We start from the raw sequence: 13,113 nt of genomic DNA, 5'->3' as shown, positions 1-13,113 counted from the left end.
TGCATTTTAGCTATTCTCTACTGCACTGTAAAAGTACCACGTGATGAATTAGTGTATCATGTTTAGTCTAAAAAAATTGCAGAATTAGTTATTATGGTCACTTCTGACATGAAGAAGGGAAGGGGAGGAAATCACATTTCCCTAAGTAGAGAAATCTTTCGGGATTTCAGTAACAGGGCTAAAACAAATACTGGCTTTACTATGAGCTTGACATCACCAATTGTAAAAATACAGTTACTAAGCACAGCCTATATTTCACAACATGATTTAGTGTTGGTTTCCAGTAAGTTATGATGAAGACAAAAAGATGAATTATACAAAAACATGAACTAATGTATCATGAATACATATTTACTTGTCATTAGTGAAAGGGTTTTAGTAAGCAATAATAGAACTAGAACTGCTTGATTCCAGTGTATAAAATTCGTACTTTAATAGAAGTCTGAAGCAAGGGAATTTGAATATCAATGTTACATGCTAAATATCTGAATCTATATATAGAATGAAACCAAATATAACAAGAAATTAACTACATAAGCATCTCTCCTTAAAGAGCAGATGCCCCAGGCAAAAAGATTCACATCTAGAGCTGGATATCATGCATTCCGGATATAAGTTTTTGTTTCAGGCTCCTCTCTTTTTTAAAAATAGCTATCATGCTGTATCCATGTTATACAGAAAAATCCTGGGAATGTGTCAGCTCCAAGCATCTGGGCTGTTAAAGAAAGAAAGAGAGACTTAGAGTGTTACAGGATCTTTACTAGAGCTTTCCCACAGATAACAGTATGTAACTACAATGTGGCAATGAGAAGAGGCCTTCTATTGAAACCGGTTTGTCTTTTAATAATTTAGAACCTAATAATCTATTAAGGTGTACCAGGGCAGTATAATACAAACAAACCATTTTATCATCTTAGGTAAAAATGAATCCATTATTTTAAGCAGTTTAGACACAACTGGGCGTTCGTTACGTTGGCATGATGCCATGCCCTGGGTGAATGGTTAGGCAGGATGCCAAAGTCCATATTTGTACTGCAGCCGTATCAGAAATAGTGTTATTCTAGTATAAGACAGCCATCAGTATTTTACTGATACCGAAAAGGCCTCATGGAAACAATGTTAGGAGAAATTTACAGTGGGGAACACATTAAATCGCTGGACAGTTTAAAGCCTTTACAGATTATCTAAGTAAATTAAATACAAATTAATTCATTAATATTTATCAAAATATGCTCATACACTTTGACTTCTCCTTTCCCATGTGTTCAATTTTCAGCTTCTGGCAATCTTTTCCTTCCCTGCCTCCTCTTCCTGTAATGTCACAGCAAATCTCAGTCTCGCCTCATTCTCAGAAGTGGGTTTATTCCATTAATATTATAGGGAAAAACAGCTTAATTGGGAGTATTGTGTTGTTGCCAATTCACTTGTCAAAGTCTGAGCAAAGACCAATTAAACAGGCCTTGCACTGTACACTCTCACTTCCAGGGAGCAGTATGAAAGCCACCTTGCATTTACCAGTACAGAAGTTATTTCTGTTATTCCTGTACTACCTCCTTGGAGGAGGGGAGACAGGAGGGAAGGGCTCACTATTAGCTTAGTGCAATTAGGTCTTAATCTTAGTTGGAGGTAAACACTATTGCCATACAAGTAAAAATAGAGGCAGATCCACTCTACTCTCCCATGATGTCTAGAGACTAGAAACCTAATTTTAGTTTATAATCTGCTTTTTATTACCTTTTCAGAAAAACTATAAAATCGTTATTTTTAAGTGTTGCAATAAATGAGAGTTTCAAACCGAAAATGTAGGCAAGACTAACTATAGTCATGGAAGATAGAATTCAGGCTCTGGATGACTTTTAATGTACCAAGCAGTCAACCAACCTCTACACTAATAAAGCCATGAATCCACTGCAGTTTTGCCCATTAGTTTCAGCAGGATCAGAAGTAAGCATGAAAACTCAATGCTTTTCACAGCCATGCGATGCTTATTTCAGAATTCTAACACTTCTCCTTTCACCTATTTGAAGATGATGAAGGTCAGAAATTTTACACAGTGCACAAATCTGCTAGAACTAGGGTATTCAAATCATACTGACTTATTGCAGGAGTCTGCAAAAAAATGTATGGACACACTGACCAGGTACGAGTCCTTGGAACTGTCCATTATTGCAATGAGTTGCTTGCTGAGTCCAGTGAACACTGTGGTCTACTGCTTAAAGCATGGGAGAGGGATCCAGGAAGTCCCCGAGCGCTAATCCTGGATCTGCCACTGACTTGCTGTGTGGCCTTGGGAAATTCACTTAATCTCTGTGCCTCAGCTTCCCCATCTGTAAAATAGGGATAATAATACTTACTTACCTACCTTCCTGACCAGGCTGCTCTGTGCTACAATATATTCACACAGCATTTCAGAACTGTAAAGCACCACAGAAGTGGAAAATCATTCAATTTAGGAAACTCTACCCACGTGAAGATACGATGATAGGAAACCACAGACTGACAAAAATCAACATTTAGGCATAAAGTGTTTTGGGTTTTTTCATCAAACCAATGTATATTGATACCTTCTAATACTTCTAAGGTGCACAGCTTTAACAACTTAACTGGACAAAGTTCACACAAAAATAAGCATACTGGGCTTGCATTCTATTAGCCTAATTCAAAAGCAATCTGCAGAAGAATTATATTTATGTGAAGCTGTAATCAGAGCACAATAAACATGGCATATATTTATAAACAACCTAACACTTCTCTCTCTTTTTAATTGTATTTGTAAATATTTTATTGGTTTATATAGTTATCACACCATGGTTTATTTAAATGTAGGTACAAACCTTTTATTTCCCTAAAGCAATAAAATATCAGCAAACACATAGTAAAAGAAATAATGTATCTGGGATAAAAGAGTAAGTAAAAGCTGAGGCTTTCACGTGGAAACCACAAGCTCCTTGGAAACCAGGGCTCAGCAACTCTACTCAGTCCATGATTTCACCTCTTATATTTTCCAAATGAATGCTGAAATGACCTTCACCACATAGCAGCATCTGCTGCACATATTTCACAGAGAAACCTAACTTAATGAGTCTTACAGACATAGTTGTTACTATTTTTGTCTCCTTACACTAGAAATTTAAATACAGTGGTGAGTATAGAAAAGCAGACAGTAGAGTCATCCTCTGCATCCTTCACAGTGCCACCACACACTGTAACACTGAAACATGTATTTGAACAAAATTAAAAGGCAATCAACAACCTTCAAAGACATCTGACTTCCACTTTTTGGTATTCAGTCATGAAGGAAGAAGGTCACCATGAGTGGTAGGAGTACTGCTTTTCAACCTTAGATCAACAACCGGCTTATCAGAGTACAAAGTGAGGCTGCAGCTGTTGCCAGGAATTTTAAGTCAGAAGGAATAGAAAGGCCCATGGTTTAGAAACTTAAATGTCTAAAGTGCCCTTTCTACTAATGTATTGATAAAGATCACTACCCAGGATATTTCAAAGCTGTATAAATGACCTCCTGGAAAGCTTCCCAAAGCTTCCTCTTTAGCTATGATACAGCCCTAACTGTAATTCATCTTGTGTTGCAAAGAGGCTGATCCTTAAACCTGTCACCTCCCAGAACCATGCACTGCCCTTCTACACCTCAGACCACTTAAATTAATGGAGAAACCACACATTTAGAAAAGCTGAGAAGCATCATTGTATGACAGATGCTTTGGGGCATTTTTAGTTATAGCTCTTGGAAATGTTGGCGCTTTCATCATGTGGTAGATGAATGGAAGGAGGAAAGTACCTCTTTTCAAAGATGGATCCACACTAAAGCATTCTTAAATACCAATGTGCTAACGTAGACACACTTGTAGAAGTTTAGGATATTTCTGGATGATGGAATTAGGACATACTCCACATATTCTAAATGACAAGAAGGTAGATTAAAGTGTAGGTGACAATACACAATTTTTATTATATGTATTTTTATGTGTATTTACTAAAAAAGGAAAACCAATGCATGATCTTAAAAGACACTATTGCTTGTATCATAAAAGCTACCTGAACATTACACAAACATCTACTGAAGATCATCTGCGCTGATCACCACCATAAATTAAATGAATAAATGAACAACAATAAATACACATTAGGAAACAGGAAATTGTTTGGACAATAGAAAATTATTAAACAGTTGCAATAAATATGTCTCGCTGACCTTCCCTTAGTAGGTACTCTGCTCCACCCGTATAGTATTTGGTGCCAATATTTTGAACAATGGATAGCACTAAAATTTTCATTTTACATGGAAAACCAGAAATTACTCATTTTCTTAATCCTTCTTTCTACCTAATTTTCTTCATACCTGGCTACTTTTATTTTCTGTCTCTGATATTTGGTCAGTGTTTTCAATAAACTGGATGATTGATTTACTCTGAAACACAACACAAAAAACAGCTCCAGAGAGTATTAATATTACAGAAAAATTTTCAGCATTTTTATACCTTCAGGTAAAATCCTTTTCCTTTTTAATTACATTCTTAATACACCCACAGCACAAATAAAAACATAACCAAAAAGAATCCTTTTTGGTATACTTTTATACAGCAGAACAGAAGCCATTTTGATCTTTTCCTCAGTAGAAATTCTGTATGACACACCTGATGACTCATAAGAAAAATAATCATGGTATTAATTACTTCTCCATATAAGCCACTTACTGATGATTAGACAACCTACATAATTCTCCAATGCCATCTGGAACTCAGGAACACCTGTCAGCATAAAATATTAAATATTGCATTCCTATGAACAATAGAAAGCTATAATATAAAATTATTCTAGTTATTTCATATTATCAATAAACACAAATTAAAAGATGGAACTCCGTAATATATTATAAAATACATAATCTGAAATAAATAAAGTCAGTGGTGTAAACCTTGTGTATTCAGCTTTCAAATGGTCTGTAATGAAATTCTAAACACTTATCCAGAGATCACATACACACCGTGATTGCCTTCCCAGTCTGAAGATATTCCAGCATTATTGTTTTGTATTTATTTCGCAGACCCATGACACAATATTTCTATTTTTAAGATCCTTTTGTCAAGTTCAGCTTGACATTTCAGAAAAAAATGGCATTATTAAAAACATAGAAAAGTGAGTTACTGAACTCAGGATCTGCCAAGAGCCTTTTGGAATTATCTTGTAAAGATAATTAACCTAAATGGCTAAAAAGCTGTTTATATGTAGATGGATGCTTCCCTGTTGTAGGATGCAAATCACTGGTGACTGCCATGTTCAGCCTTGTCCTTTAAACTGCCCTTGAACACACACAGCCACACAAAACTAGTTCAGTGTACAATATGTACGCCCACAACTTAGATGCTACAATTCTCTTCACTTTCTGAAGACAAGCACAGGGAAGAAAAAAAAAACACCCTAACATCCAAACTTTTTTAATAGAATTGCATTTAATTATTTATATTACATATAATCATATTTAGAAATCTTTCGAGGTATGAAGTACAGTGAATTTTATCTTTCTGATTAAATATAATTGCTTTTCCGTTCCACTAGCTTCACTATTATCACCCTTTTCCCCCTCTATCCACCTATCAAGGAAGACCCATCAAAGCACATTTATAATTCAATAAGGTCTGGGTTTGTGGCAGCTTTCTGCAGTAATCACTACTAGTTACCATAAAGCACATACTCCTTTTGGTTAGCCCTACTCCACATAGCCCAGGCTATGCAACAAAATAGAAAGCAATTAGTTTTCATTCCAGATTTGCATCTTCCCCAAGGCTGCATTTCATATGCATAGAAGCACCCTTCTCTGCCTCTTTTTCCCTTTTCTCTTTACAGCAAAAGCCAAGATATTGTTTAGCATGGCTTAGTAAAGAAATACCATCTTCTTCAATCCTGCTAAAAATTGCACTAATCAGCACTAGCTCCAAAGAACTCATTTGCTACTGACCTGAGACTAAGCACACATTTAATGTAATAATGCAATCCCCGTAACATGTAAACATAGATAATCACTGCAGACATTAAATCTAAGTACATACTATTGTTATAAAATTAATGATATGAAACGCATGCAGAAAATGCACACACAAATAACACAAAGCAGTTCTACAGACTAGTAAATGCTCACAAATATATGCAATCCCTGTGTTTATCTATTTTGAATCATCCTGTGCTAGTTATTTACCATTATACGCAATACAGCCAATAAGAACTGATGCATAAATGGATGCATAATCACTAAAATATTTCCCTATCATTTGATAAGGAATCTTCTTTCTTAGAAAGCCATGTTAGGTAGAAACAATATTTTGTACATTTGCAAGGCAAATATGTTACGTTATCTATTCTTCATACACCTATTTTACTGATAACCGCAGCAACAAAAGGAGGGGAGGGGATCACAAACACACAATGTTCCCACTAAGGCTCGATAAACCTGTTGGAGCATTGGATATTATAAGGAAATAATGAACTTTTAAATTCTTTCTGGATTCCAGTACCTGTTTGAAGCATGCGCATTTAATTGCAGCTGTGCTTGTCATCTTTTGTATGCCTCAGAGTAAAATTATCAGGTATGCCTAAATGATGTGAGCGCCTTACAAAACCTGAAGAAGGCACCTAGCTTATGGTGTTTTTATGAACGCTTGCAGTCATGTTAAGATTCCCGTAACTTCTCCCCTTCCTTCCTACTATATTGTATCTGCTGGTTTTGTAAACTAATCTTTCTTCAGTTGCTAGTCTCAGCTAGACCTCCAAATAAATAAAATAAAGTGTTCCTTGCTGCTAGTTAAGCTGGGTCACATCTGCATGACTGAGATTTTATTCCCTTTGCTTCATATTTTTCTTTACTACACTGTCAAATATTTACAAATTATGAAGGCGAGAACAGCACAGAATTCAACCTGAGGCATGGCTATTTTTTATCTCTGTGATTACTATTCAAATGTCTTGCGTCATCCCAGTGAGTCCCGTTAGCTGAAATCCTCTTTTCTCATTCACAGCAATGGCTCTCTCAGATACTACAGAGAAGTCCAACAGCATGAAGATGGATGCGAGGACTTTATCCAAAGCCCAAATGAGATTTACTTTTAGCATGTCTAGGCTCTCTCTTGGCCCAATGCCAGGTGAGGACAGATCCAAAATAACAGCATTATTTCCATGTAGTTAAACACGCTGAGTTTAGCCCACTATGCAACAGGATATTAGATGCTGGGCAGCAAATAGAAAACCGTAAGTTATGTTAATTGCTAGTTTCTTAATCAGCATTAAGATAAATTGGTTTTAAGTTAGATGCATTTCCCACCTCCTAAGATCTGCCTTCAGCCTCGGAAAAGTTGACGTGTTTTGAGACTTCTTTACCTAGAACTAGGGTCAGAGAAAAGAATCATAGAAGGCAGTCTTCTTGCAGCAGCTACTCATGTGGAAGTAGCAAGTGCAATGAAGAAAAGAGGTCATGACCAACTTATCAGAATCTGTCTTAGCAGCTAGAACACAGGAGAGAGGTCTTTCTTTACAGCCACAAAAATAATGTAGTCTGGAGTCTGCATCTTTTACATACAAATGTATGCCAACTACAGTTCAACACATCACTTCTGTTTCTCAGACCTATCCACAATTTTCAGTTGACAAACACTCTTGACAAGCACAATACAAGGATTAATTCCATAAAACTTTTGGTAGCTAACTGAAGTTGCCTTAACCAGAGATGACATCACCATCCACTTTTTCAATAATCAGTGCAAAGAGATGGGTGCTTCCACCGGATACACAAGATCTTATGGGCTGGAAACTGTTGAGACTTAGAACAGTCAAATTACGACTGTCTGGAGAGACAGGGTAGTAAACTAGACGGATTGTTAGTTTGATCAAGTGTGACAATTCATATGTAGCCAAACTCATCACTAACCTTCCAAATAAGTTTGCCAACACTCATGATACTAGTGCTCAACCAGCAGCAAAACCAAACCTGAGGTGTTGAAAAATAATATGGCCCTTTCATCATCCATTGTCAGAAAAAAAAAAAAAACAACTCAGACTACCATACAATTTTCTGTTGCATTTCTGAAGATTAAATTAAATTCCTATAGTCTTTCAGACTTGTCTTCTATATGATCTATTACTCTTCAGAAGAGAAAAGATGATTGTGTTTGGTTAACTTGGGTTTTTTTAAAATTGAAACATGTAAATAACTTCCTTGAAGACAACTGGTAAGTTTTCTTGGCCAAAATGTACAAATTCAAATGGAGGGGTTAGTCTGAAGAATTCCCAAATCACCTATATCATCATGGAGTAACTTCAGCAGAAAATCCACAACAAATGACCCAGTACTTTTCATCTCCAAAGATTTAGGTTGATCTATGTGATCTTGTTGTCATGAATGATTTTGTTACCAATGCAACAGTTATTGATGTGATTGGGGGAAAAAAACAAACAAACAAACAAACAAAAAAAAACCCAGATTTGTATCACCCAGAAATATTTGCTGCATACAAACAAACTGTTAACGGAAAAGGAAAGGCCTTTTGCACTGCCTATATAGTCACAGCATAAAACAAGAAAAAAGTCTCCATCTCATAATCAGACAATGACATTCTGACTGTCTTTGCTCTCATTATTCATCTCTCTCAGGGCATCAAGAAGCCATGGTGACTGGGGAGGGCAATGCCAGAGAAAACGGTCAGAAACCACTCTATTCACAAAGATAAAAAATAATTGTGTCCTCCAAGCCACTGATGATATGATCTGCTACCTGAAAGTTCAGATACTCTAATTAATTCACATAGGAATTATGAAAAGCAGTACACAGTGCAGAAGCAGTGGGGAGAAAAGCAAAAGGCAGAAAACAAGTGAGATAATGAAATTGATAATGTGTTCTGAGAAGTAACAGGACAAATAAACAGATCTGAGACACCAATTTTGAAGTTACTTGTGCATCACTTCTGCCCAGGAGATGAAATACTGCACTGTAAAGAGAATTTTTATATCAAAGACTCACTGAAAATATATTGGGAAAGTGATCATGACAATGGACTAGACAATGAGGTATCTGTACAGTTTAAAAGTCTGGACAGCACAAGTGCACAAGATACACATTCAGGAATTTGAACTGCACTGCCAAAAAATCAAAGGTAAATATGAATTATAAATAGTACTTCAACTGGTCTTCCTAACTCTTAGAGATCTAAGAATTAGACTTGTACATATTGCACATCTGCTGTAATCTGGAAGCTTTAAACATCATCACCTCCATGACCTTGTTGTTCTAGACTAGTTAAGATATTTGACAATAAAAACAAGCAATAGAAAGTTAGAAACAACTGATACGGCTTTAACGGTGTGCTTTATATAGAAATTACAGAACATAACTTTTAGAAAGGAAAAAGGACAAGTATTACTGTATAGTAGAAAGTAAATGTGAACATGGCATTACCAGCTTATACATGTTTTGTGCTTCTGTATTAAAGGATTTTATTGTTAGAAAAGAGCATCATTTTCATTGTCTATTTTCTCATAATGCTACTCAACCGACAGACTCATAGGCACCTGCAGATAGAGAACAGCAAGGGAAGATAAAACCATCAGAGCTTTGAAAGGTATTAGCTAACCTCTAACTACTCTCTTCCTTCAGAATTTAGGAGTCTTTCTGGTGGTGATAGATACAGTATTTTGAATAGAAAGGCTGTTAGGACTGCATTCCCATTTTGGTAATGGTAAGGAAACTTTTCCAAAGCAATTTTTTTTTCAGCCCTTCTCATAGGCATAGTATTTACTTGTTTATATATTTACTGGATAACTAGTATCCCATTAAATTTCACCTTTCAGACTCCATCTCCCTGATCTAAGTGTCCCCAGTGTTTAGTATTTTGAGAAAATGGCAGAAATTACTAGATACCAAGTATTACTGGCACAACACAAGTAATGAGATTTCTGAATTACATATCACTACTTGTATTTCACTATACTACTCTAAAGTGAAAATAGTTAAAAGCACAATGATGAAAAATAATATTCAGCAGATGCTTTTCATAGCCTTCCTTGCCAAGACAACACCATCTCCTTGTATTAAGGAATTTTTATTCAGTATTTATTTAATTATTATTTCTTTTTATTTGTTAAAGGATTTCTCTGTGATAAATACAAAAAAGAAAATTTTTGTCATATAAACATTATGCCACAAGCTACTTGTAATAAATGAAAGACTGAACCAAGTTTGTATCAGGCTTAGCAGAATAAGCTCCTCCTCTTCTGGCAGGATCTCAACACAGGTACTAAAATAATAATACCTTCTGATCTGTATTTGGCCTTATAAGCATCCCTCCTTATACCTGCAAATTCTGCCTACCTTTTCTTTAACTAGCATTGTTATTAAACACACCATGTGTGGAGAATGAAAAACTGTCTGTGGGCTCTGTTGCTATATATACTGAAATACATGCATGATGTGATAGTCAATACTTCAAATAAATTACCATATTTATAACTATTTCAATGGTCCTATAAAAGACACATTACAGCTTCTAGGCATACAAACAAGATATAGCCTTAAGTTAAGAATTCTTGGCAACTTAAGTATAACAAGATGCTCACAACTAACACCTGCCCAGTCATTAACAGGCTATACTTAACTTTACAGACTACAGAAGGAGTTTTGAGGAGGAGCTTCAACAAAGATTGGGCACATTAAGAGCAAGTGTACTAATGACTGTAAAATGAACAGCATTGGAAATCAAAACCAACACTACCAGCAGAGAAAACACAAAATTCAACTTTGTTATAAAATCTCTCCCTTGGAAGGGAAAGGGGAAGGCAAATTTAATGCTTTTCAAAGAAAGAAGTTTGTATTTCAGAAGATGAGTAAATAGACAAAAAAGCAAGTGATGCAGGCAGAATGGTAAGTGAAGATGATATTAACACCAGTAATTAAGTAAAGCAAAGCTGTAAGTAGTAGCGTCAGACAGGCAGATGAGATCATAATAATCACAGTGTTGAGGCAAGCAAGCCTCCAATCTGATTTATGGCTACGTGGACAAACAGGAAATGACAGACCTTGGAACTGCACAGTGCAAGAAAAGCACATGAGGAAAGTAAAGAAAACTCAGTAATTCTTCCTGATATGATTATATTCAGATGACCACGAAAGACCAAGAAAATTCTCTGAGATACGTATAGTTTAACTGGATTGGAGGAAGACCACTAAAAAGCAAAGCAGGGATGCACAAAGAAGCCATGTTTATGGCTACATTAGCTGAAGTAAGGTGTGGAGGAGGATGCAAAGACTGAGGATGGATTCTTGAGAGATCTAAACACACACCTACAGACAAAAAGAGGAAGAGGGGCAGAGAAGACCCACCCTATAAGAAACTGAAAAGAAAGAGAATCAACAAGGACAAAATGACAAATGTCGAAGAACAAGAAATGACAAATATCTAAGAACAACAAAATCTAGTGAAGACTACAACATAGCATCGCAGAGAGATGACAGATGGAGTGGAGGAGAATAAAGGACTAGCCTGGAAATCATCCAGGAAGAAGTGGAACATTAGTGAGACAAATTTCTGTGCAAAAGTCAGAAAACAGAAGTGAGCAGTTCTAGAAAGACAAGTAATTAAGACAATTGTACAAAGCATAGTCAGGGTATGGCGAGATGAGGGAGGTCTAGGGGTAAAATGCTAATCTGGTGAACAGAACCTTCTGAAATTGAGAGTTGTTCTGTGTTGGGTTTTTTTAACATGAAGAGACTCGGATTTCTTGTGTATGCGAAGCAATTCAAGAAGAGAAACGGAGATTGGAAAAAAAAGAACAGCAGAAGGTCAGAAGGTGAATAGGGATAAGGATGGGTTCATTGGAACAGGTTCAAAGACTACAAAACAAAAATTTAATGTCTGTTTAACTAAATGAAGAGGAAGCTTGAATTTCAACATTGGTTGGTTTTAAGAAGTTCACATGGAGAGAGAGGGGAATAGATAAACTGAACGGAATGTATATGATTAATAAAAAAAAATACAGAACTGGCAAAACTGCAAAGAAAGATACTCATAACAGATGATAAAAATCCCAGAGATTAGGAAATGCAGAAAGTCAACAGAATCAAAAGATTTTCACCAGAGATAGTCTGCAGTATCTCTGAAGCATGGCAGATGGCATTAGGAACTGAGAAAGTGGATACTGGGAGTCAGCCAGGACCATGCATTGTCAAAAGGGTTTGGAACTGTATGAGAAGAACAAAAAAATCAGAGCCTGAAGGGAACTGATAAGCTGATAGAGGAAAGTACAGAGGAATAAAGGAAATATGAGCAGAAATGATGTTATTAAGATAGACAAAATGAAAGTTTTGCAAAGTCCCGTTTTTGGGGAGAGGCAGAATAAAAATGGTGAAAGCGTTTAAACAGTTATCACAGAAAAGGAACTCAAAGAACAAGTGCAGAGGAAAGACCAACTTGAGTGTGTAGCTGATTTGGCACAGTTATACAACTCAAATGAGAAACAACAGCACCAAGGCAGCTATAGAGTTGGATGGACATCCCTAAGGAAACTGAAAAGTGAGAAATTATGAATGAAAGTCAGACAGATGAGAATAGGTAGAGTTGTGTGCATACAGACCATAAAAACATCAGCAAAACAGACAGAAGGTAATTCAATTGTTAAATAAAGTAAATTAATAAATAAAGCTGGGAGCAGGCAGAGCTTAAGAATAACAGCAGAGAAGTACCAATTTCCCTGACCTAAATTCACAGTAGATATTGCTGAAGGTAACAGTCTCCACAGAAAGGATCACAGATGATGCCATGTTAATAAACAAGGGAACATACTTCCGTGGGCTGGAGGGAACAGTAGGAGGTAAAAAGACAACCTCCAGGTTCTTTCAGACCAGTAACATTCCAAAACCATCAAGAAAATAGACAGATAATGGAGGAGATGAGGAGCTTTGCATCTGTGGGAAAAAAAGAAGTGACAGGAACACCAGAGAGGAAGCTGAACCAAAGGCAGCTATAACTCAAGGGAGGAAGGACAGAGTATACCAAAGGAAGTGTAGTCTGGGCACAGGCTGATATAAAAGCAGGAAAAGTATCAGAAAGCATAATCAAG

At 36.3% G+C, this 13,113-nt stretch overlaps 1 protein-coding gene across 8 annotated transcripts in view; it reads right to left on the bottom strand.

The window, feature by feature from the left end:
• Nucleotides 1–13,113, bottom strand: part of SLC4A10 (solute carrier family 4 member 10) — a 150,599-nt gene that overhangs the window by 92,654 nt on the left and 44,832 nt on the right. For 2 of the 8 annotated variants that reach the window (XM_057423655.1, XM_057423654.1), the window contains exon 2: nt 2,138–2,327. The exons of the other annotated variants lie outside the window; for them this stretch is intronic. In XM_057423655.1, the coding sequence (XP_057279638.1) occupies nt 2,138–2,164 (27 nt within the window). In that variant the 5' untranslated portion in view covers nt 2,165–2,327. The remainder of the gene's footprint in view (nt 1–2,137; nt 2,328–13,113) is intronic. 8 annotated transcript variants of the gene reach the window in all.

The sequence above is a fragment of the Pezoporus wallicus genome, unplaced genomic scaffold (genome assembly GCF_028554395.1).
Source record: "Pezoporus wallicus isolate ANWC-B61680 ecotype Strahan unplaced genomic scaffold, APGP_CSIRO_Pwel_v1 contig_1181, whole genome shotgun sequence".
Taxonomy (NCBI): Eukaryota; Metazoa; Chordata; class Aves; order Psittaciformes; family Psittacidae; genus Pezoporus; species Pezoporus wallicus.
The sequence above is the reverse complement of the archived record's forward strand: the minus strand, read 5'-3'. Positions and strand labels throughout refer to the sequence as shown.